We start from the raw sequence: 20,293 nt of genomic DNA on the forward strand, positions 1-20,293 counted from the left end.
AACCTGGCAGTGGCGGGCTGCACAGGCTCCCCAGAAGGGGGTGTGGATAGTGACCTGTGCCCACACTCAGGCTTCTTGGTGGCGGCAGCAGCAGCCTTAGCGTCTCATACACGTTTCTGGGGTTTGCGCTTTTAGCCGCGGCTCGCGCCCGTCTCTGGAGCTCCTTTAAGCAGTGTTCTTAATCCCCTCTCCTCACGCACCAGGAAACAAAGAGGGAAGAAAAAGTCGCTTGCCTCTTCTGCAGCTCCAGACTTTTCCCTGGACTCCCTCCCGGCTAGCTGTGGCGCACTAACCCCCTGCAGGCTGTGTTCACGCTGCCAACCCCAGTCCTCTCCCAGCGCTCCGACCGAAGCCCAAGCCTCAACTCCCAGCCCCGCCCGCCCCGGCGGGTGAGCAGACAAGCCTCTCCGACTGGTGAGTGCCGGTCGCCCTGATCCTCTGTGTGGGAATCTCTCTGCTTTGCCCTCCGCACCCCTGTTGCTGCACTCTCCTCCACAGCTCTGAAGCTTCCCCCTCCGCCACCCGCAGTCGCCGCCCGCGAAGGGGTTTCCTAGTGTGTGGAAACCTTTCCTGCTTCACAGCTCCCTCCCACTGGTGCAGGTCCCGTCCCTATCCTTTTGTCTGTGTTTATTCTTTTTTCTTTTGCCGTACCCAGGTACGTGGTGCGGGGGGGGGGGGGGGGTTCTTGCCTTTTGGGTGGTCTGAGGTCTTCTGCCAGCATTCAGTAGGTGTTCTGTAGTTGTTCCATGTGTAGATGTATTTCTGGTGTATCTGTGGGGAGGAAGGTGATCTCCACATCTTACTCTTCCGCCATCTTCCCAGAAGCCCCCACATTAAATGTTTTGACATCATATTTTACATCTTTTTGTTTTGTGTATCCCTTACCTACTTATTGTGGATATAGATAAATTTATTACTTTTGTCTTTTAACCTTCCTACTAGCTTCATAAGTGGTTGATCTATTACCTTTACTGTATGTTTGCCTTTACAATGAGATTTTTTTCCTTTTGTAATTTTTATGTTTCTAGTTGTGGTATTTTCTTTTCTATTGATACTTCGAGATGTCCCTTTAACACTTCTTGTAAAGCAGTTTTAGAGGTGCTGAACTGTTTTAGCTTTCACTTATCTGCAAAACTCTTGATCTGTCATTCAAATCTTAATTATAGCCTTGCCAGGTAGAGTGTTCTTGGTTGTAGGTTTTTTCTTTCATCACTTTAAATATATTGTGCCACTCCCTTGTGGTTTGCATAGTTTCTGCTGAAAAGTCAGCTGAGAGTCTATGGGAGTTCCCTTGTATGTAACTAACTGGTTTTTCCTTGCTTCTTTTAATATTCTCTCTTTATCTTTAATTTTTGCAATTTCAATTACAATTTGTCTTTGTGTGGATCTCTTTGGGTTCATCTAGTTTTAGACTCTCTGTGCTTCCAAGATCTGTTTGTCTGTTTCCTTTCCTAGGTTAGGGAAGTTTTCATCTATTATTTATTCAAATAATTTATCTGTCCCTTTCTCCCTTTCTTTTCCTTTGGAACTTCTATGATACAAATATTAGTATGTGTGATGTTGTCACAGAGATCCCTAAAACTAGCCTCATTTTTAAAAATTCTTTTTTCTTCTTTCTTTTCAGCTTGTGTGATTTCCACCACTGTCTTCCAATTTGCTGATCTGTTCCTCTGGAAGATCATATCTACTGTTGATTCCTTTTAGTGTATTTTTTATTTCAGTTATTTTGTTCTTCTCTTTGGTTCTTCTTTACATTTTCTAATTCTTTGTTAAAATTCTTGCTGTGTTCATTCATTCTTCCTGTGAGTTCATTGAGCTCCTTTATGATCATTACCTTGAACTCTATCAAGTAGACTGCTTATGTCTCTTCACTTAGCTCTTCTTCTGGGGTTTTATCTTGTTCCTTCATTTGGAACATATTTTTCTGTCATTTATTTTGCTTAATTCTGTGTCTTTATTTCTATATATTAGGTAGGTAAGTTACATTTTTGATATTGGAGGAGTGGTCTTATGTAGGAGATGTCTTATGGGGCCCAGCAGCATACTTCCTTCTGGTCACCAGAGCTATGTGCTCTATGGGTGCCCCCTATGTGGGCTGCATGTGTCCTTCTGTTGTGGTGGGGCTTACTACTGGCCACACTGGTAAGAAGAGCTGGATTCCAGGCCAGTTGGTTGCCAGGCTCTGCCTCATGCTTTTGGGCAGGGCTGGGTCCCCAGTGGCTACTTGTGGAGCCTATGGTGTCCAGAGGCTGGTGCCGGCCTGCTGGTGGATAGAGGCCGGTCACAGGTGGCTGGCTGCAGGGCCTCTGTGCCTGGGCCGGGTGTTGACTGTCTGGTGAATGGGTAAGTCCCCTGGCACTAATAGGTTAGAGGGAGGAATCTAAAATGGCAGTAACTAGTACCAGTGTCCTTGTGGTAGAATGAACTTCCTAAAATCACTGCTGCTGGGATGCAAATACTATTAATATACTAAAACACATTGAATTGTCCACTTTAAAGGGTAAATTTTGTAGAATGTGAATTATATCTCAATAATAAAATTAATGAATAAGTAAAATATATGATATATTAGAATATGATGAGTATAGATCTGAAAGTTATCGCTAACATGATTCAGCCAATAACTACTGAGGATCCTCAATTTCTTCCTTAGCAAAATAGGGTTTAGTCTAAATGATCTATAGGATGACTTCCAAATCTAGTTTCCAGTGATTCCCTCAGTCTTCCCACATGATTAGAAATTTCAAAGTAACCGCTGGAAAGGTCACCTCTAGAATAAAATCCAGTCCTTATACCTTTGGTATCTCATTGAAGGTATCTCTATTTTTGAGTATTGGTTTGGTTATTTTATCTATTTCCCTATTAATAGAGAACAACTTTGACTTGGTGGAATTTCTGTAAGATTGTAAATTCCCATGAAGATTTCTGATTGTGTGCTCATGGAGAGAAATACTGAAGTTAAAGTAATTTATAAAACTGAGTATAACCAGAAATGAGGGAGCAGTTCTTACAAGGGTTTAATGAAGAAAGAAACATGGGTAGCTGTTGGATTTTTGAGCCAAGTTGTGAACATATAAAATAGTCATTGTTGACATGAAAATAGATGGTTAAAAGTAGTGACTACATAAGTTCTGAGTCCAAAGATTTTGTATAAACCTCATGGCACAGTGGTTAAGAGCTTGGGCTCTGTGATCATCTTGTCTGGGTTAGGATGATGGATCCATCACTTACCAAGTCACCTGTGCCTGTGTCCTTATCTGTCATGTGGGTATAGTAGTTGTACCTCCCAGTAAGATGGTTGTGAGGGTTAAATAAGATAATGCTTAAAAAGCACTGAGAAAAGTATCTGAGCTATGGCAAGGACTCAGCAAACATTAGCATTATCTATTGTCAACAAATACTCAAACTCTTGATGAATGTTTTAAACACTACTGGTATTATTGACAAATACAGTGTTTACAGTGTATTGTGCTCTAAACCAACTTTCCCAGTAGTTATTTCTTGTTAGACAATGAGATTTTTTATATTGTAAATAACATTTTTTACAGAGTAAAAGCAAGAAAACGTCACTACAAAATGAAGATCCTGTTAATTGTATTTGTTCTCATCCTTTGGACTGAAACACTGACATATCAGAGCCCAGGTACCAGTACATTTTATGCTTATTATTATTAGGAAAATAAATATTTTATGTCTCAACAAATCTTTATTTTAATAAATAGAAACAAGGAATTTATTTCTTTACTAAAAAAATCAAAGCAGACAGCATTTATTTGTAGTTGGCAATATATTCTATCAAGCAAATGTAAGCTCTCAAAGATGATGGAAAGCCATGGGCAAAATGCATGAATTATGCTACACCTGGCTAGAAAAACTTTAATTATTCATTGATTTGCTGAAGTCCTGATGTTCCATGTCTGTATGAATAGAGTCAACCCATATGTTTTGTGGGTCAGTTTGCACCTTGGCTTTAATAAATGAAAGAAAACGATAAAAGGAACACCACAGAGGAAATTTTATATATATATATATATATATATATATATATATATATATATATATATATATATATATAAAGTAATATAGAAGCTTTCATATTCCATACATGCATATATGGAATATGAAAGCTAGGTTTTTCTGTAATTACTGAAAACATCATTCAAAGAAGTATTTTTAACCCTGCACTGTGCTACCCTAGGACTTCCTAGTGAATTTCAGGGTCATTTTGAAAGAAATGTCCTGCTTAGTTAAACATTTACCAGTAGATCACTAACTGGGTGGATGGAGGTGGCTGACCATGACTGCTAAAGTCAATGCTCTTGGTGCTTCCCCTTGTCCAGACTCTCTTTATGAGGCAGGTACACACTCCCCCACTCCCAGCTGCTGTGAATATTGCCTGCAATGGTAATAGCTCATGGCTGTACCCCACTTTCTCAGGACATTTTCCCTTGGCTTTCCCAGAGCCACCTTACCCGTAACCCTCCACTCCTTCTCTCCAGTTCTGGGAGAAGTCTGCAGCTGATGACTGACTGATAGGCGAGTACAAAAACTGTCCCTCTTGACCCAAAGCGTTTGTTGTCATTTTATTTTGATAGGGCCAGGCCCTGAGTATGCCGACGTGGTGTTTCTGGTGGATAGCTCCAACTACCTGGGAATTAAATCCTTCCCGTTTGTGAAGACATTCATCAACAAGATGATCAGCAGCCTCCCCATAGAGGCCCATAAGTATCGTGTGGGCCTGGCCCAGTATAGCAACGTGCTCCACAGAGAATTCCAGCTCGGCACCTTCAAGAGCAGAGGCCCCATGTTGAACCACCTCAAGAAGAACTTCAGGTTCCTGGGCGGTTCCCTGCGGATTGGGAATGCACTCCAGGAGGTGCACACGACCTACTTCTCAAACGGGAGGGACAGGAGACAGTTTCCTCCGATCCTGGTGGTCTTGGCTTCAGCTGAGTCCGAGGATGCCGTGGAAGAGGCCTCCAAGGCGTTGCGCAGTGATGGGGTGAGGATCATCTCAGTGGGGTTGCAGGGGACACCTGAGGAGACTCTGAAGGCCATGGCCACAGGCCAGTTCCACTACAGCCTCCAGACGGTCCAAGATCTCAGCATGTTCTCCCCAAACATGACGCAGATTCTCAAGGATGCGGCTCAGTACAAGGAGGTAGCAGCCCACTCTCATACAGTAGGTAAGGAATCCCTTGGTTGAAGAGGTGTCCCATCCCCATGTAATCTGGTCCAGAGAGCCATCTCCTACTATCTCTATGGTGCCACTCATCAGAAATCTCAGTATTTCATGTGGAAATGCAGAAGACCTCCTTCTCATCAACTTTCAGTCTTGATCCCCTAGGCTGAAAGGAGGGCTACTTTTACCCCCATGACTTACAGCTTCTCATTTGAAAAATGCTTTATTTATGTCTTAAGCAGGTTCTCCATGAAGACCTGAAACAGAAGACCCTAGAGTACAAGTAGTTTATGTGGGAGGTAATCCTAGAAAGCATTAGTAAAGAAAGGGTAAAGTGAAACAGGAAGCTACACATGCACTGTTGATGAACAGACGAAACAGGCCAGTACACAGTCATGGGAGGTGCCCAGTAAGTGTGCTGCACTGATGAGAGGCCCCAGCCATTGTCTCCAGAGTGATGTAGAAAGAGCCCCCAGCAAAATAGGTCTTCCTGTCTGCCTCTGTGCTCTATTGTTGATGAGGGGCTATTCTGAGTGGGTGCTATCTTGTTCTAAGACTTGAGGAAGCCACCTGGTTTGGTACAAAGTGCCCTGACCACAGGTCAAGAGGTCCAGACAATACCACTAGCTGACTGTGAACTTGAGGAAGTGATTTCATCTCTCTGAGCCTGGCATCAGCATCCTCCTTTGTAAGATATGAGAGTTGGAATGATCTTGAAATTTTTTCCTGCTCTATCATTCACCAATTCCTTGGCTATCACTATGGGTTGATTTTGCAGTCAGACCAGCCTAGGTCTTAATAACAAATAGACTTCCTGAATCATAAGAAGTTTATTTATTTCCCTTGTAATGCTATAGGGCCAGTGTTCAAGTTGTCTTCCTTCTATTTAGATAATTAGGTTGGTGGTGGCTCTTTCATCTTCAAATATTACTTTCAAGGTACCTTGGGAATTGGTATAGAGCTAGTGGAAGGGAAAAAAGATGGAACGTCACTCAAGATGTGGTTTTATGGGCTAAGCTTGGAAGAGACACACACTACTTCTGCTCACATTTCATTAGCCAGATCTTAGTCCCATGGCCACGCCTAATGGCAGGTGAGGCTGAGAAATCAGGTCTAGGCCTATGAGCAAGAAGAGGAAATGGGTTTGGGTAAGTATCTAGAAGGCTCTGTCACAGTTAGTGCTGCCCCCTGAAGCATCAGGGAGTACTTTTACCTCCACTCTTCCCATCCCTCACTCTTCCTGCCTTGGGGGAAATAGCAAGTTCTTACAGCACATGTGCTTCTCTTCCCAGAGAAAAAAACTTTCCTGTGACCCTTCACCCTGGGGACCTTGGAAATCTTACAACCCTGTAGGTAGCCTGAGCTCTCCAAGACCATAGGACTTTACCACCTTCTTAGAAGGCTTTGTGTACTGATCTGTGTTTCTCTCACTCCTCCTAATTTATTTCACAGTAGTATACAGTACAACAAGGTTTTGTTTGTCAAGACCCTGTCCTTGCCTTTAGAGGTTAAGAGTAAGGGCTTTGGAGTCTGGGTTCAAACCCTGGCTTGGCTGCTAAAGACTTTGAGTAAATTACTTAACCTCTGAGCTTCAGTTTCCTTACCTATAAAGTGAGGATATTAATATCTACCTTACAATATGGGTGAGATGACTTGTATGGATTTTGGCAGTTTACTGTCATTAATAGTAATAGCTGGGCTTCCCTGGTGGCGCAGTGGTTGAGAGTCCGCCTGCCGATGCAGGGGACGCGGGTTCGTGCCCCGGTCCGGGAAGATCCCACATGCCGCGGAGTGGCTGGGCCCGTGAGCCATGGCCGCTGAGCCTGCACGTCCGGAGCCTGTGCTCCGCAACGGGAGAGGCCACAGCAGTGAGAGGCCCGCGTACCGCAAAAAAAAAAAAAAAAAAAAAAAAAAAAAAATAGTAATAGCTCTTTGCAAATAAATACTGAGCTGAGTGGGCCATGCTGTAAGTTTGTTTTAGCCAACTATGTGAGGTTCAGAGTACATTGGTAGATTTATGAGAATTACTATAATTCCACAAATAGTTCTGAGCTCCCACCAGGTACCAGGTACTGGAGAGATAGAGATAAGTAAGACATGCCTTCTGGCTTCTAGAGCTCACAATCCTGTGGATAGTTCCTGGCAAGATTGAGCTTATCTCTTGGCTACACCCCCCACAGTTTTGCTCCTCCACCTGTTCCTGGAGTGGGCATTCTGTGCATGTGGTATACTCTGCTGTGGATTCCAGATTTATACAACCAACTGCTTACCTGGCATCTTCAATAGTATCCCAAACTTAGCGTGTCTGAAATGGAGCTCTTGAATTCTCCCTCCAACCTGTTCTTCTCACTATCTCCCCTATCTTGGAAAAAGATACCACTAGTATCCACTCAGTTGTTCAGGCCAAAAACCCAGGAGTTTTCACCACTTCCTTTTTGTCTCCCAATACTCATATCTAATTTATCATCAAGTCCTCTCTGTTCTGTCTCTAATTCATGTATCAAAACTACTCTTGTTCTTCTGTCTTACCTGCTTTATTCTTGTCCAAGAACCATTATCTCTTTCCTGGACTAGGGCAATTGTTTTTTAATGAATTCATTATCTCCCCTCAGGAACTAGCGTGATATTTAAAAGATTTAAATAAGATCATCTGAGCCCCATATGATTGGGCCCTACTTCCCTCTGACCTCATCCATCATTGTTCCCCTCACTCATTGGCTCCGGCTACTCTGGGCTTTTGCTTGTTTCTATTTCTCGCTTTTCTTTCTGCCAGAATTCTTCTTCCTTTCACACAATGTGTAGTTCAATCTTTCTCTTCATCTTTCTCAACCCAAATGTAATCCTTTCAGAGAGGTCTTCCCTGACTTTTTATGTCTCAGATCAATTAGTTCTCATCCCACATCCCCAACATAGGGTAACTCAATTGAGTCACCTATTTTATTTCCTTGTTAGCATTTATTATGGTCTGAAATAGCATAATTTATTTATCTGTCCTCCCCATAGAATGTGAGCTCCCTGAAGTCAGGTATATTTCGACTAATTTATGCCTGTATTTCAGCATTTGAAAGTGGTGGTGGTGATTGTGGTGGTGGTTCATACTGGTAGTGGTGGACTTGGAGGTGGTGGTGGTGATAGTGTTGGAAGTTCAGGTGGTGGAGTTGCTGAAGATGAGGGGTAGTGGTGGTAGAGGTGGTGGTGGTGGTGGAGGTGATGGTGGTAGTCATACTGGTGGTGATGGTGGTCATGAAGACCATGGTGGTGGCAGAGGTGGTGGTAGAGGTGGTACAGGTGGAAGTAGTAGTGGAGGTGGAGGTAGAGGTGGTAGTGGTGGTGATGGTGGTGGTGGTGGAGGTGGTTGCTGTTGGTGGTAGTAGTGGTGGTGGTAGTCATACTGGTGGTGATGGTGCTCATGAAGAACATGCTGATGAGATGTGGTAGGAAAATCATAATAAGCATTCTTCAGACAGAGGGAAGAGCATTGCAAATCCTCTGAAGTCAATGGCCAATGTAAATTTTGCTGAGAATTTTTATCCTTTGTTCACTAAAAAAAATGCTAACTGCATCCATCATGACTGCCTCTATTTTCACTAATGCCTTCTGACAATCTGTAGAGTGCCTTTCTCAGTCTGGGCCAGAGGTGTGTACTAACATTCCTACTTTTTCTCCCTCCATAGTCCCCTTCCCCAGGACCTGTCAGAAAGATTCGTTTGCCGACCTCATGTTCCTGGTGGATGAGTCTGTTGGGACAAAACAGAATCTAAGGAACCTGCAGAACTTCCTGAAGAATATCACCTCCTCCATGGATGTGAAAGACAAATGCCTGCGGCTTGGTCTTATGAGTTACAGTGACAGAGTTCAGACTTTTTCTCCTCTGAGCTCAAGCACAACCCAATCTGAATTTCAGAAGCAAATCCAGAAGCTTTCTCTGCGGGCTGGGAAATCCAGTGCTGGTGCTGCCATTGAGAAGATGAGGAGAGAAGGCTTCTCAGCATCAAGTGGCAGCAGAAGGGCACAGGGAGTGCCCCAGATTGCAGTCCTGGTCACTGACAGACCATCAGATGACAAGGTGCGTGAGGCTGCACTGAATCTCCGCCTGGAGGATGTAACTGTGTTTGCCATGGGCATCCAAGGGGCCAACAAGACCCAGTTAGAAGAAATAGCATCTTATCCTCCGGGACAGACCATCTCCATGATGAAGTCCTATGCAGACTTGGAAATTTACAGTAAGAAGTTCTTGAAAAAGCTCCAGAATGAAATATGGTCCCAAATTTCAACTCATGCTGAACAAATGGAACTTGATAAAACTGGTATGTCTTTAAAAATCCTTTTCATAGTATAAAAATAATATGAGCAGTTGTCTAGGGCTGGGGCAGGAGTGAGGACTTGTTGTAATTGGGTAAGGGAACTTTAGGAGTTATGAAAATGTTCTAAAACTAGATTTTGGTGATGGTTGCACAACTTTATGAATTTCCTAAAAATCATTGAATGATTGCAGTGGATGAATGTTTTAAGCATGTAAATCATACCTCAATAAAATATACAAAATGTTAATTATAAAATAATTTGATAGTGTTGATGAACATAAAGAAAATAAAATCACCTGTGATCTTATCTTTCAGATAAAGCCATTCTTATCATTTATTTCTCTTATCTTTTAGCCTATTTTCTGTCTCTACACTCATGTACACACAAACACATGCATACACATTTCTTAAAAAACGATGTAACATTATGTGTATCAGTGCTGTCAAACAGAATTTTCTGTAATGATAGAAATGTTCTTTATCTTCACTGTTCGATAAGGCGACCACTAGCCAATCTTGGCTATTGAGCACTTGGAATGAGGCTAATGGAACTGAAGAACTGTGTTTTAATTTTAATTTAATTTAATTTTTATTTTAATAGCTACATGCTGATGGCTGTCATATTAGACCATGCAGGAGCACACTGTTGGGTAACTTGTATCAGTTACAATTACTTCTGAGTGTGACTAACAAAAGAAAAAATAACAATGATTTCAATAGGATAAAACTATTTTTTTTTCTGTTTCACAAATAAGTCCTAAGGTAGGTATAAGGAGCTGGGTAGTACAACACCGTGTCAGGGACCCTGTCTCTTTCTAAGTTATTTTTCTGCTCTTTGTGGTCTCTGTTCCCAGCATTATAATCCAAGATAACTGCTGCTGGCATTACATTCACATCCAGCAACAAGAATTATAAAAGAGAAGGAAAAGGCAGGTTTCCCCCTCTTTTTCTTCAAGGTTATTCCCAGGAATTACACTCACCATCTTTGCTTACATCCTATTGGCCAGAACTTAGTCACATGTCACTCTTCATTGTAAAAATGAGAACTAGAAAATATAGTCTTTACTTGGGGCAGCCAAGTACCTAGGCAAATATTGGGGACTAAATTAGTGTAGAAAAGAGAATGGCTATTGGGGATAACCGGTATGATATGCCTTATTCACTTTTCTATCAACCTTATAACATGAACTTTTGTCCATCTCCTTAAATTTTTTTGGCAATATTCTTTTTAGGTTGGGAATAATATTCTGTCCTATGGATATAACATAATTTGTTTAACATATCCTAAATTGTTGGATATAGAGGTCATTGCCAATGTTTTGCTCTTATAAAAGTTTTGCAGGGATCATCATTGTATTTATATCTTTATACACAACCGAATCTGCTATAGTTTTACCAAGTTCTTTTCAAAGATACCAGGACATACTGCCAGAAGATACTTGATGTGACTTCGAATTTATCTAATTCTGAGATATCTGCTGACATTTCCCTGCAGATAAAATGCTTCCAAACAATAGGAACTCAAATTTGGCAGCACTCACATGGAAAAGAATCCTCCAATGATGTTAAAGGCTAATTTTAAATTCAGATTAGTCGATTGAAAGTTTAAGGATGCAATCCTGGGCCAGCCCTTGATTTCCTCTTGCATATATACATTACAAGGCAGCAGCAAGAAACCAGTCCCCTATTACCTCCTGAGTGATACAGAGAGGAGTCTCTCAGAGTGGCAGCTGCCTTGGTCTAGTAGCAACTTTTAGGGCATAGGAGGGATGTGTAGCACGGTCTCTCTCAAAGAGTTTGAAATTATGTGACAAAAAACTATTTTTGTCATTACAGAATTTCTAAATGGGAAGATATGGGACCAAGGCTAGGACAAGGGCCATCCTTATCTTCCATAAGGCCTCAGTAAGTGCCTTCTTATTAATTCAGTGGCTCTCTAATACTGGTACCTGACTTAGATTGAGTTCCTCAGATATAGATGTCAGATAAGGATTCATGTGAAACTGATATATTAAAAATATACCCAGGAAAAACTGGAGATTGGTAGAGAAGGGAAGATATGGGACCAGGAAGGACAGGATGATAAGCCCCATGGTAAGTCCCATGGAGGGTCAATTCCACAGGACCATTTGAGAGACAGTGTGGGTTAAACCTTAGATTTGTCCTAGACAGGGGTCAATGTAACTGGAGAATTTATATTCCAGCACACAGAAGGGAATGTACACTTCCAGACACCTCTGGTTTAATACCAAGCAAAAAGGGTTTCAACAACCCGAGAGCAGCCCACCCACCCACAGACACAGGTGCTAGCTATTGGAATGAAAGTGCTGGGAACTGGTTACACAAAAATGGTAAAGGATTTGAGGGGATACAGGCGGAGCACCAAAAGTGTCTGCTGTAAATTTATCAGGACTTCCTGAGGAGCTTGCTAATAATTCAGTGGCCCAACCCAATGACTCCGTCTCTGCGAGTAGGGCCTAGGCCACCTGGATTTTAGAAAGCTCCCCAGCAAACTCACTCTAGCAATATCTGATAACCACTGCTTCAGTGAATTTGCCATGGTCTACAGTGGGGTGGCCAGCTTTGTAGTTTCAGAACAGTCAGACACAGAGAACCAGTCTCTACTGACTTAGTCCCTGCTGTATCCACCACCTTTGGCACCACTAGGTATTCAATTTATTAAATAGAACTTCATTAAAGCAAGGAAAGACTCACATTAACCAAACCAAGAGGCTATGTATAAAAAAAGATTGACGATTATCTCTGCAATGGAACTATTAGTGCCCAGGGACCTAGACATTCATGTCCTCTGAGCAACATAGTCTCTCCCTGTAGACATATAGACAAGTTAGAAGCTAAAATGTAATTAAAATACTGCTGGATGATGTGGAATCAGAGCAAGGGAGTTAGTTTTATGACTGAAATGTCTAGTGGTATTTAATCAGGGGAATGACTATTTTAAAATCAAATATATAGATCTACATCTCTGTCTATCTCTCTGTATAACTGCAGGTGAGACCTTGTGCCAGGAGACACATTTCTCTTCAACCCTGTCCACTTGAACTTTTTAGATGGATATATTCTGTAATTACACTGTCCAATATAATAGCCACTAGCCACATGGGACTTTTAAGCACCTGAAATGTGGCTTTTGCAACTGAGGAGCTGACTTTTAAATTTTATTTAATTTTAATCAGTTTAAATTCACATTTTAATAGGAATATGTGACTCACAGCCCCAGGCAGAGTTGGATGGGTATTGCCATTGTTACCCCCGGACTCGAATTTTTCTCTTCCACATTACTGACCACCATTCTTCTTTATTACATATATAAGTCAATTCATTCTGGTTGCTGTCAAGTTTTTGTGGCCTGGCATCACCCCTGTCTTTTACAGATAACTGCTTACCTTTGCCCTAATACTTTTTTTAAAAATAAATTTATTTTTGGCTGTGTTGGCTCTTCGGGGTTTCTCTAGTTGCAGGAAGCGGGGGCTACTCTTCGTTGTGGTGCATGGGCTTCTCATTGCAGTGGCTTCTCTTGCTGCGGAGCACAGGCTCTAGGTGCACAGGCTTCAGTAATTGTGGCTCGTGAGCTCTAGAGTGCAGGCTCAGTAGTTGTGGCACATGGGCTTAGCTACTTAGTGGCATGTGGGATCTTCCCGGACCAGGGCTCGAACCTGTGTCCCCTGCATTGACAGGCAGATTCTTAACCACTGTGCCACCAGGGTAGTCCCTGCCCTAATATTTATATGTAGATTTTATAGTTTAATTCTCAGGGTCAAGCTTATTTCCAGTATTTCTGATTTCTTAAGGACCAACTCCTCATAGCCTGAAGTAGTGTCAATAGCCATATATTGCCAACAAGCTATCAAGAAAGAAAATATTTCTGAAATGACTAAATTGTGTTGTATTTTAAAGACCTTTTCACATACTCAACCAGGTAATTGTACACATAAATAAATTTTAAAGGTATGCTTTTCCTTCTACCCAATTTCAAAAATGGTTAAATAGAGTTGTAAATAGACTATTAGGAAAGTTAAAGCACTTTTTCAGAGAAGCTGCTCAACAAAGGAAGGAACATTTAGAGCTCCTTTATGTACAATTTTCTGTTGAAATCCTGTGATATACCAGGCCTACCGGGCAGAAGCAGAAAACTAGGCAAAGTCTCACCCTCATGGAGCTGACATTCTGTGACAGGAGACAGGCTGTGCTCATGAACAGATGAATAGGTAATTTCAGAAAGTAATGGGCATCATAAGGAAAATAGGTTAATAGAATAGACAATGATTGATGTGCTTTAGCTGGAAGGGAAGCCCTTCTAAAGAGCCGACATTTGAATCGGCATGACCAGGAGGTGGGAAGGAACCAGCCATCAAGATTTCGGGGGAAAAATATTCCAGGAAAGAGGTAGGTGCAAAAGCCCTGGGGCACATTTAGAGTGCAGTAGAAGCCCAGTGTCACTGGAACACAGTGAGGAAGGTGAAGAATTGCTGGAGATAGGGCCAGAGAGGAAAGAAGCGGGAAAGATCGGCTGATTTTTCATTTTTAAATTCTAAATACAATGATAAATCATTTAAGCAGAAGAGTAATATGATCTGGTTCTAGTTTTAAATACATTATTCTAGTTGTCCTGGACAGAAGAGGTTATTGGGGAAGTAAGAACAGAAGGTCATTTCTCAGGAAATGATAAGGCATAAACTAAAAAGCTAGGTGTCAATATGAGAAAAACAATTTTAACTAAAAGCCTGGAGACTTGGGAATCTTGTCCTTACTCTTTAATTCACTGGCTGTGTGACCTCAGAAAAACCACTAGGCCTCATTCAGTTTCAATTTCCTCAGAAGGTCGTGGTAAATTTCAAAGGAGAAAATGGGTATGAATGTGCGCAGCGAAGTGTCCAGGCTCCATGCAAACCTGAAGTGCTCTCATTCTTTAGAACCTTCGCAGCCTCATCCTCCTCTCCAAACCCTCCTGCAATGTTCTCTCCAGTTTCTCTATAGTTAACAGAGAATGCAATTTCTGCTTTCCATTTTTCTTCAGGCTGTGTAGATACAAAAGAAGCAGATCTCTATTTCCTCATTGATGGCTCAAGCAGCATTCAGAATAAACACTTTGAGCAAATCAAGGAATTTATGCTGGCGGTGATAGAGATGTTTAGCATCGGCCCAGACAAAGTCCGAGTTGGAGCTGTGCAGTATTCCCACAAGAAGGAAGTGGAATTTGATATCAATGACTATCCTAATGCTGTGGCATTAAGAAAGGCTGTTTCTAACATCAAGCAACTTGGAGGCAGAACTCTTACTGGGGCAGCCCTGGATTTCATTCTGCCACTAATAAGGAAGGGAAGGAAGCGGAGGATGAATGAGGTACCCTGTTACCTCATTGTGTTGACTGATGGGAAGTTCACGGATGGTGTCCTGGAACCTGCTGAGAGACTAAGGGCTGAACACATCACCATCCACATGGTCGGCATTGGTGAGGCTAACAGAACACAACTGCAACAAATTGCTGGGGCAGAGGAAAGGGTTCACTTTGGGCAGAACTTTGATTCTTTAAAAAGAATCAAAAATGAAGTTGTTCGCAGCATCTGCACTGAGAAAGGTAAGCAAAAGTAAAAGGCTTTATTCTCTGTACTTCGTTGGTTGCTTCAGGCAGACTAATAGGCCGAAACAAGGAATGACGTGACCAGTTGTCTGGCTCACATTTTGCTAACTTCCTTTATAACTGTGGAGGGATTCAGCCCCTCATTTTAAGCCAATTTCCAAGGTTGGAGAATCCCTATATAGACAGCTGCCCTAAGGCCATCTCGAAAGCCGTAAGTGTGAAGGTTGCTAAGAATGTCGTTGCTTTGACAAAGCCCACTGCTATGGAGGATAAGAAACTTTATATTTGTGTATGTGTGTGTTTGTGTGTGTGTACACACTAATTCAGGCAGATGAGGACAGTGGAAAGAAAATGGGCACTGGCTTTAAGTAGATTAGGGTTCAACTCACTTCACTGCTTGAACCTTGCACTTCCTCGTCTGGAAAATGAGGATAATACCTACATCAGAGTATCTGTATAGGTTTAGCATAATAAACACCAACCATTATTTCTCTATTATGAATGCACACCTAGGACATATGTAACCCTTGCTTATTTTTATTTATAACAGAAACACGTATTTGCATTTTTGTTCTGACCAAAAATTAAGTAACAGAAGTAAGGAAGAACAATGTGCAAATTCCTGCACCTGATTGTTATTTCTCTTATTAGTAATAGCCACTTATCTAAAAAAAAGATAAAAATGAACTTATTTACAAAACAGAAATAGACCCACAGACATAGAAAACAAACTTATGGTTACCAAGGGGAAAAGGGGAGGAGGGATAATTTAGGAGGTTAGTTTTAACACATACACACTACTATATATAAATAAACAACAAGAACCTACTACTGTATAGCACAGGGGACTTTTACTCAATATTTTGTAATAACCTATAAGGGAAAAGAATCTGAAAAAGTATATATGACATTTTTAATCAACTATACTTCAATAAAATTTTAAAAACTAATAATAGCCACTTACTAATTGAAGATGGTGTGTGTTGACTGCAAGTATTAGCACCTGAAAATATCGTCTGCCAAGAGTCATGTTACTTACTGATTAAGATAAAGGATGATGGAGTCAAAGCATCAAAGTTCACAACCCAGATTTATCAATTATTGGCTGTGGACCTTGAATGGGTTACTTACTGTCTACCTGCCTTTGTCCCATATGTGTAGGCATATTGTGAAGCCTAAAGGTACTAATACATGCAGGGCACTTAAAAGAGGGCTTAGCCCATGGTAAGCGCTACATAAAACGTGGCTATTTTAAAAGTTGGTCAAGGTGTTCACTGATGTGGAAAGGAAAATAATTCTAACTTACTTGAACTTACAAAAGTGAAAATGTGTTAGAATTTTTTCTGAGTCACTAAAATCCAAATAAAAATAAACTAGCAAATAAGTAGCATTAACAGCAAAATCCTAAATCACAACTTTATTGATTTTTTTCTTCCTGTTATGGACAGTAGTAGAGTAGGGTTTTCAGGATGTCTTAGAATGAGTGTAAGAGTACAGATTCCCTGACGTTTCCTGGAGTTGATGCCAAGGAAAGTAAAAGGGTTTCAGGAAACCTAAAATAGATTGTACTTCAGGTCTTCTCGAGGGAGAAAGTCATGGACCAATCTGAGGAAAGACAGTACGTTTTTTTGTTGATCAGGTAGTTGCAGTTCAGGTGCCAAAACCCTGGCACACCTGAGGGAGGAGACAAACTGTGGACAAGGAAATGAGCCATAATATGGTGAATAGAGAGGCAGGAAAATTAAGGACCCTATGCTGGAGGGCCTGGAAACCACTGACTGGTCTCAGAGCACATGTGGATGGAATGACACTGTGTATTTGTTCAGGAGCAGGTTAAGTGGTTCTAGCAAAAAGACTCTAAACTACACAACATAGAATATTGTTTCTCTTTTGTGTAATAGTCCAGGGTAAGCAGTCCAGGTCTAGCAAAGAGGCTGGTTCATTACCCTGCATTTGTGGAAAGGGAGATAGGGCCAGGGGAGCCCACCATGCTCAATTGTTTTATTGTTAAGTCCCAGAAGTGGCCAAATCAGTCCTGCTAATATCTACTAGCAAGAACTTAGTCACAGGGCCACATCTAGCTTCAACGAAGCCTGGCAAATATAGTCTTTACCTGGGCAACCATCTGCCTAGTTGAAACTCTTTTATTGACGTGGAAGAGTGGGAGATGGTAGAGGGCCAGAGTGGCTTCCATGACAAATTGAGATGAGGAGGTAGATCCTGTGAATACTGAACCACAGGTAAAAGTCTCCTCTTTTGACATGTGTTCATGGAAGAGAACCTTCCACACTTCGCAGAGCTGGGGCTTTGCCAAGGCCACAAACGTCTTCAGGAACTTCCCTATTTACAACTTTCAAAATGGCTCCAGGGCAGCATGGATCTCAAATGATGGTTTTAATACCCTCTGGTGAGCCTTATACAAGTTATTAGAAAACAGATAGCATCTTTTAATTCTTCTATGGCTGATACTGTATCATCGTTTTCAAATGTATCATCATTTGAAAATGATGATACATTTTCAAATACTATGGGATAGATTCTGTGAGTATTGAGGGAGGGGCTGGTAAAAGAATGGCAGTGATAACAGATACAGAAAAGCGTTAAGACTAAGGAGATACATGCTAAAGAAAATATATTTACACTATATATAGAATATGTGATATAAATATATACTATGGTACATATATATGTATATATATACACACACAACTCCTGCACCATGAATTAATAACACTTTTTTATGGCTTATAGAAATTGGTCTTCTATGCGTGTATATATGTACAGATACATATATAGGCATATAAATGTCCACTTCCAGTCAGTAGGGTATCTACAAATTTTATGTATAAATAAAGGAACAGTCCATGTTGAATGGATATGTGCTTACTAATGTACTTATTATCTCTAGTAAAAACTTTTCACCTAAATTTCTAATATTGATTTGTAGAGTTTATCAAATCACTTTATTTTTTTAACATCTTTATTGGAGTATAATTGCTTTACAATGTTGGGTTAGTTTCTGCTGTATAACAAAGTGAATCAGCTATATATATACATATCCCCATATCCCCTCCCTCTTGCATCTCCCTCCCACACTCCTTATCCCACCCCTTCAACTGGTCAAAAAGCACTGAGCTGATCTCCCTGTGCTAGGCAGCTAATTCCCATTAACTATCTATTTTACATTTGGTAATATATATATGTCAATGCTACTCTTTCACTTCTTCCCAGCTTACCCTTCCCCCTCCCAGCATCCTCAAGTCCATTCTAAACGTCTGCATGTTTATTCCTGTCCTGTCCCTACGTTAGTCAGAAACTTTTTTTTTTTTTAGATTCCATATATATGTGCCAGCATACGGTATTTGTTTTTCTCTTTCTGACTTACTTCATTCTGTATGACAGACTCTAGGTCCATCCACCACACTACAAATAACTCAATTTTGTTTCTTTTTATGGCTGAGTAATATTCCATTGTATATATGTGCCATATCTTCTTTATCCATTCATCTGTTGATGGACACTTAGGTTGCTTCCATGTCCTGACTATTGTAAATAGAGCTGCAATGAACACTGTGGTATATGACTGTTTTTGGATTATGGTTTGCTCAGGGTATATGCCCTGTAGTGGGATTGCTGGGTCGTATGGTAGTTCTATTTTTAGTTTTTGAAGGAACCTCCATACTGTTCTCCATAGTGGCTGTATCAATTTACATTCCCACCAACAGTGCAAGAGGGTTTGGTGGTACTGAATTCTCTTAACTTTTGCTTGTCTCTAAAGGTTTTATTTTCTCCATTCGAATCTGAATGAGATCCTTGCTGGGTAGAGCAATCTTGGTTGTAGTTTTTGTTCTCATCACTTTAAATATGTCCTGCTACTCCCTTCTGGCTTGCAGAGTTTCTGCTGAAAGATTAGCTGTTAACCTTATGGGGATTCCCTTGTATGTTATTTGTTGCTTTTCCCTTGCTGCTTTTAATATTTTTTCTTTGTATTTAATTTTTGATAGCTTGCTTAATATGTGTCTTGGCATGTTTCTCCTTGGATTTATCCTGTATGGGACTCTTTGTGCTTCCTGAACTTGATTGACTATTTCCTTTTCCATATTAGTGAAGTTTTTTTTTTTTTTTTTTTTTTTTTTTTTGCGGTACGCGGGCCTCTCACTGTTGTGGCCTGTCCCGTTGTGCAGCACAGGCTCCAGACACGCAGGCTCAGTGGCCATGGCTCACGGGCCTAGTCGGTTCACAGCATGTGGGATCTTCCCAGACCGGGGCACGAACCCATGCCCCCTGCATCGGCAGGTGGACTCTCAACCACTGCACCACCAGGGAAGCCTCCCATATTAGTGAAGTTTTCAAGTATAATCTCTTCAAGTTATCTTCTCAGACCCTTTCTTTTCCTCCTCTTCTTCTGAGACCACTGTAATTCAAATGTTAGTACATTTAATGTTGTCCCAGAGATCTCTGAGACTGTCCTCAATTCTTTTCATTCTTTTTACTTTATTCTGCTCTGCAGTAGTTATTTCCACTATTTTATCTTCCAGGTCACTTATCCATTCTTCTGCCTCAGTTATTCTGCTCTTTGTTCCTTGTAGAGAATTTTTACTTTCATTTATTATATTATTCATCATTGTTTGTTTGCTCTTTAGTTCTTCTAGGTCCTTCTTAAATGTTTCTTGTATTTTCTCCCTTGTAATTCTAAGATGTTGGATCGTCTTTACCATCATCACTCTGAATTCTTTTTCAGGTAGACTGCCTATTTCCTCTTCATTTGTTAGGTCTGGTGGGTTTTTACCTTGCTCCTTCATCTGCTGCATATTTGTCTGTCTTCTCATTTTGTCTAACTTACTGTGTTTGGGGTCTCCTTTTCACAAGCTGCAGGTTCATAGTTCCCATTGTTTTTGGTGTCTGTCCCCAGTGGGTGAGGTTGGTTCAGTGGCTTGTGTAGGCTCCCTGGTGGAGGGGACTGGTGCCAGTCTTCTGGTGGGTGGGGCTGGATCCTGTCCTTCTGGTGGTCATGGCTGCATGCAGTGGTGTGTTTTTAGGTGTCTGTGAACTTAGTATGATTTTAGGCAGACTCTCTGCTAATGGGTGGAGTTGTTTTCCTGTCTTGCTAGTTGTTTGGCACAGGGCATCGAGCACTGGAGCTTGCTGACCATTGGGTGGAACTGGGTCTTACCATTGAGATGGCGATATCTGGGAGAGCTCTCG

General features: G+C 41.3%; 1 protein-coding gene across 1 annotated transcript in view; it reads left to right on the forward strand.

Annotated features, from left to right (window-relative positions):
• The first annotated feature begins 3,576 nt into the window (after positions 1–3,576).
• Positions 3,577–20,293, forward strand: part of COL6A5 (collagen type VI alpha 5 chain) — a 108,088-nt gene continuing 91,371 nt past the window's right edge. The window contains exons 1-4 of the mRNA XM_067737429.1: positions 3,577–3,643; positions 4,596–5,186; positions 8,857–9,489; positions 14,525–15,085. Of these exons, the coding sequence (XP_067593530.1) occupies positions 3,577–3,643; positions 4,596–5,186; positions 8,857–9,489; positions 14,525–15,085 (1,852 nt within the window). The remainder of the gene's footprint in view (positions 3,644–4,595; positions 5,187–8,856; positions 9,490–14,524; positions 15,086–20,293) is intronic.

Source organism: Pseudorca crassidens, chromosome 5, assembly GCF_039906515.1.
Source record: "Pseudorca crassidens isolate mPseCra1 chromosome 5, mPseCra1.hap1, whole genome shotgun sequence".
Classification (NCBI taxonomy): Eukaryota; Metazoa; Chordata; class Mammalia; order Artiodactyla; family Delphinidae; genus Pseudorca; species Pseudorca crassidens.